The sequence below is a fragment of the Hyperolius riggenbachi genome, chromosome 3 (assembly GCF_040937935.1).
Source record: "Hyperolius riggenbachi isolate aHypRig1 chromosome 3, aHypRig1.pri, whole genome shotgun sequence".
Lineage (NCBI taxonomy): Eukaryota > Metazoa > Chordata > Amphibia > Anura > Hyperoliidae > Hyperolius > Hyperolius riggenbachi.
This window is the reverse complement of record NC_090648.1, coordinates 285,904,371-285,910,370: the sequence shown is the minus strand read 5'-3', so window position 1 is coordinate 285,910,370 and position 6,000 is coordinate 285,904,371. Positions and strand designations below refer to the sequence as shown.

General features: G+C 37.9%; 1 protein-coding gene across 2 annotated transcripts in view; it reads right to left on the bottom strand.

Annotated features, from left to right (window-relative positions):
- The window catches only part of ASZ1 (ankyrin repeat, SAM and basic leucine zipper domain containing 1), a 118,848-nt gene that overhangs the window by 30,669 nt on the left and 82,179 nt on the right, over window positions 1–6,000 (bottom strand). For both annotated transcript variants that reach the window (XM_068272717.1, XM_068272716.1), the window contains one exon: window positions 4,134–4,246. In XM_068272717.1, coding sequence (XP_068128818.1) covers window positions 4,134–4,246 — 113 coding nt within the window. The remainder of the gene's footprint in view (window positions 1–4,133; window positions 4,247–6,000) is intronic.

The following is a 6,000-nucleotide window of genomic DNA, read 5'->3' as shown; positions in this document are numbered from 1 at the left end:
TGCCCAGCAAGTTCATGGTGAACCAGAACTCCTAGGAGTGTTGTAAAGGGCTAAAAAAAGACCACAAAGCCCTCTTACTAAAATGTTATGCAAAACAGATATTTGCCTTCACAAAATAGAAGGCATTTGTGATCATTCAGGTTGGAGTGAGTGAGCATTTGAGGTGTCCCACAATGCATCACTGCTGAATATGCAAATCACCCCTTTTATTGTCCATGAAAGTCCACAGTCATATTTTTTAGTCTCCAAATGTAAAGTGCATTATCTACAGTTTAAGAAAAGCACGATCCGCAGCACCACGTCAGTCATTTATAGCTCTTTTAAATGTCAAAAAAATAGAGATAGCCATAACAGCGACAGACGCTGTTTCGGACGTTATGTCCTTCCTCAAGCTGTGTGAGAGCAATAAATTACTGATGTGGTGCTGCGGATCTTCCTTTTCTATACTTTAGACTCTGTTGGGTTACTGGGCCAGATTTATCAAAGCATTACCGACAGTTTTTTCTTCTTAAACAGTTCTAACCAGCAGGGGAACAGTTCTGCATGATAATAAGAAGATTCTTAAATCCTACTTAATAGTGACAGTTTAGTGTGAATTTTTAGAACTGCACTACAGTTAAGAAAACTGCAAATCCATTCCTAAACTGTTTCAGATTAAAAAGTACTTAACCACTTCAGCCCTCAGTCGTGTTTCACTTTATGCATCCAAGCAATTTTCACCTCCCATTCATTCTCCTATAACTTTATCACTACTTATCACACTTAACTGATCTATATCTTGTTTTTTCTGCCACCAAATAAGCTTTCCTTGGGTGGTAAATTTTGCTAAGGGCTACTTTACTGTAAATGCATTTTAACAGGAAGAATAAGAAAAAATGGAAAAAAATAATTATTTCTCAGGTTTTGGCCATTAGTTTTAAAGAGCAACTGTCAGGCTGCAGAAGCTAATTTAAACCTCTATTCTCCTGTGTTAAACAGTTTAGAAGGAAGCCAAAAAGCCATTAGTGAAGATAAAAATCTCAGTTACCTTTGATGTGGGCTTATCAGAAAAGCTGTTAGACCTAAGAGGACGAAAGCCGCATACTATACTGCAAAGCATTCTGGGGCCCTCCCCTCGGCTGCTAATGAGACGTTACAGCAGCTTGTAATCAGTCCAGCGCGTAGCACTGATAAATCTCCGGGCTGGGTACACTGCAGGAGTCAGCTATTGTTCCTAGCCACATGGCTCATTAATATTCACTGCACACTACTGTTATTCAGTACGAGCTTATCTGTGATCAGGAAGCAGGCAGGACATGACGACACATTTGACAGAAAAACATGGAACCTGCCATGAGCTGTCAGGAGCATCAATCTCTGCATATATTATATAAAAATTCTGTGAAGTACAAACGTGGACAGTGAAATGCATATGTAATGTAAGTACAGCCAATCTTTAGCTACTGATATATGTGTTTATTTTCTCTGAGACCTTATACCTAACAGCTCCTCTTTAAAATAATAAATGCCTCCATAATTAAAACGCACGTATTGTATTTGCCTAATAGTCCCAAGCATTACATCGTTTAAATTATGTCCCTATTACAATTTATGGCGACAATATTTTATTTGGAAATAGAAGTGCATTTTTTCCATTTTGCATCCATCACTATTTAAAAGCTTATAATAATAAAAAAATAAAAAAATGAAATATTTCATCTTTACATGGATATTTAAAAAGTTTAGACCCCTGGGTACATGTTTACCTTTTTTTTTTTTTTTCTTTTTTTGTAATTTTTTTTTTTTTAATTAAACATTTTATTTGGGTATTTTTGGGAGGGTGAGATGTAAATAGTAATTTTTTTATGTAAATATGTGGTTTTTTTTTTTTTTTTTTAAATGTAGATGTAGTTTTACTATTTGGCCACAAGATGGCAACAAGGCGTTTGTTTATATTACATCACTCTAAGCGTAACATGTACGCTTAGAGGGACGTAGGAGGCAGAAAGAGTGAGGCTTCCGAGAGAAGCGGTCGGTTTTTCTGCCGGGGAAAGGAATCAACGATCGAGCACCATGTCCCGATTCATTGATTCCCTGGCTAGCGAACTGCGGCCTGGGACTGTGCATGCAAACGCGCGATCAGCTGCAAGAGCGCACAAGCGGCCTTTTGGATGTATATTATACGTCCAAAAGGCCAAAGTAGTTAATAGCAGTTCTACAGATGCAGCAGTGCAGGCTAGACATGATTTGTGAAGTGCTCCTCCCCCCTGCTACCAGGTGTCCTGTGAAGCTGTTTTGTGCTTAATCCTTTCAGTGCTGGGCATTGATGCAATAAAGAAAATGTATTGGTTACCTCAGCAACAGCAATTCCCCTCACACACTGCACTGTCTGAGAGACCTTCCTAACTGCTATTTTACAACAGCTTTAGAAGGAAACTGCACTATCTAGTTATTTCTTAAGATGTCTAAGACAGTTCTGCACGGATTTCTAAAAACCTACCAATACTCTTGATAATGTCCCCCACAGAGTCCTCTCTGCTCTAGCACACGTCCATCCCCAGTTGGGTGCTAGTCCAACACTTATCTACAGTTTAAGCACCTTCAAATAATAGTAAGAAGTTTTGAATCAGGATGATACAATTTATTGGTTAACTTAAAAAGAAAAAGAGTAAGCAAGCGTTCAGATGTGCAGCCTTTGTCAGACTTAAATCCTGTTTGCTTATAAGCTGATGGCACAAACAAGGGGTCCAATCTATTATCAACAAACAACCTCTCACCCCAAGCTGTGTTAAAACAGCACAGGATATGTGGGCCCAGCTGGCGCTACCATACGTTGTAATAGGAATTACAGCTATAGCAGCGTACACCGAGTAACTTTTGTGCCGTCAGAAGACTAAAGTTCCTTTTAAAACACTATAATTCGTCCGCCAGCTATAGCTGGAAGTCGAATTACATCATTCCCTACCATCCACATTGACCTGAAGGGGGGAATAGTAATTAATCCCAATTCATAGGTACGCCTCTCGCCCCATTTAGATGCTCTGTTTCATGTAAGCCATCTTAACCACTTCACCACTGAGGGGTTTTACCCCCTGAGCACCAGAGCAATTTTCACCTTTCAGCGCTCCATCCATTCATTCGTCTATAACTTTATCATTACTTATCACAATGACATGAACTATATCTTGTTTTTTCCGCCACCAATTAGGCTTTCTTTAGGTGGGACATTATGCCAAGAATTATTTTATTCTAAATGTGTTTTAATGGGAAAATAGGAAAAATGTGGGAAAAAAATTATTTTTCAGTTTTCGGCCATTATAGTTTTTAAATAATGCATGCTACTGTAATTAAAACCCATGAAATTTATTTGCCCTTTTGTCCCGGTTATAAAACCGTTTAAATTATGTCCCCTATCACAATGTTTGGTGCCAATATTTTATTTGGAAATAAAGGTGCATTTTTTTCAGTTTTGCGTCCATCCCTAATTACAAGCCCATAGTTTATAAAGTAACAGTGTTGTACCCTCCTGACATAAATATTTAAAAAGTTCAGTCCCTAAGGTAACTATTTATGTATTTTTTTTAATTGTAAATTTTTAAATTTGGAGGAAGTACTAGGAGGAAGTACTAGGAGGCTGGGTAAGTTTTTTTTTTTTCACAATAATCGCACTGCTTAGCAGAAAAGCAGCGGATCATTGCGGGGCTTGGATCAACGAACGGGAATGGATTTTCCCGTTCATTGATCTCCGGGCAAGCGGCGGGCGGCGTGTTTAACCGCGGGAGTGTGCGCTAGAGCGAGCGGGAGCGCGGAAAGTACGGATTTCTCTGTCCCTGGATGGAAAAAAGGGACGGAGAAATTCGTACGGGCAGGGGTAAAGTGGTTAATGACCTGTATTTATGCCTGCAAAAAATAAATAAATTTAAAAAAAATCTTTGTATCTCCTTTTGATGTTGCCTGTGTATGGCTGTCTGTTACAACAGCTCGTAAGCAAACAGAATTTAAGTCTGATGAAGGCTGCACAGCCAAAAGCTTGCTTACTCTTATTCTTTAAAGTCAGCCAATAAATGGTGCCATCCTGATTCAAAACGTCTTGCTTTTACTTATGGCTAACAAGGTACAATACTCTACTGCTAAAATAATAGTGTATGATATACCTGGATTCTGCGTTTGAAAATTCTGGCAATGACTCAAGTTTTGTTTCTTCCACTTGGATCTCCTCCAGTGCAGACATAATCTTCTTACAGTCCTCTAAGTTTGTAACCCCAACCTGTGTTCAACAAATGCCAATCAAATTAGCCCACGTCTGAATCTTCGCACACATTTCATTTGAAAATTCCTTTCATACTATTGCCCCACACACATTAAAAAAAACAAACTAAAAAACACAACTCAACCTTGAACTGAAGACGTAACAATTTCAAGAGTACCATGTTAAAACAAAGGCAATTGTACTATAGCATTCTGAACTTAAAAGATCACTATAGCAGAACATTGTAATATTTAAAAAATATACCTACATTTAATATGTACATTTGTCCTAGACCGAGAGTAAAATGCATTACTACTTTTTTTTACTGTTTTTTTTACTGTGTACTTTTACTTTTTTAGTGAAAATCTGACAGATTTTGGACTAGTCCATCTCCTCAATGGCGATTCTTAAGATTGCCCTTATTTTCAAAAGCACTAAATAAATTGTTCTTGCTCAATCCAACTGCCAAAATAGCATGCAAATGAGGAAGGCTGGCATCTTAGTATATTCTTTTCAGGGAGTGCTTTTGCAAAAAATAAAGGAAACCCTAAGATTTTCAAAATGTGTCAGATTTATACTACCTACTGCAAGTGAAAGCAATAGGGGGGGGGGGGGGGGGGAGAGTAAGGTATGGTGCATTTTACTCTGGGAGAAATGTATGTCTCATAGGTATGTGCTTGCATATGTATATGTTGGCAGAAAGCCATGGCCAGTGGCTGTGTCAAGTAAAAAGTACCCAAGTAATTCACACCTAGGCTCATATGCTATCAACTTTTTCTCCTGAGTTTTCTCATGGGAGATAATTTTTCATCTATTTAAAATAACTTTTCAGCATTTTGCAATTGAAAAAGTACCAAAAGGTAGGAGAAAAAGTACTATTCAAATTATTGTGAGTATTTTCTTGTTGGCTGGTGGATTAAAAGACGTTTGACACATTTGAAAATATCACCTAGGAGAAAAATCAAGAGAATTGCATATGGGCTCTTGTGTTACATACACTTGGCCTTAAGAATCATGGACACCTGTAATGGATGCCACCCATAGCGATAGGGGTCCCCAAAATGTGCACCCTAGCCATGGCATCCAGCCTCCACAGATATACAGACTGGACATAATGGTACGCAACAAGCTAAACTAGTGATGCATTTTGGCATAGGTTGTATCATTTTAACTGGAATCGAGCCAAATACTATATTTTGAGGTGATTTATAACTGTGGCACTTGTGCAGTCAAAATTATGGAGATTGTTTTTCTGCATTTATGCCTATTTTTCTCGAATAAAAGGCCTATAAAATTAGAAAACATTCTTGGAAGAAAATATTACCCAATGTAAGCCTATATTGTCCCAAAACCCAATGGCCTAAATTCACTAAGCGTATCTCCTGTCTTTAATAACGTTTCTAGAGTTATCACCATGGTGATGAGGCATGTAGTATTCACGAAACATTTTACCTCAGGCAAACCTAAAGTTAACTCTTCTGTCTTTAAGTTAACGCTTCAATCCTTAAAAAAACTCCAGAATTCTAAAGTTAATGGCCTCAATTCACTAAGATCATGCTGGAGATAAGGCAAGAGAAAACTTACCTCCACACAGTGAGTTATCTTGTCTCTTCATTCCTTACATTACCTCTTCTGTAGTTAATTTACCTCCTCTGTAGTTAAGTGACCTCCTCTGTAGTTATGTTCACACGCAGTTAATGAACAGCCTGTCTTTAACTCTGGAGTTATTTTAAGGATTAAAGAGTTAATTTAAAGACAGAAGAGTTAACTTT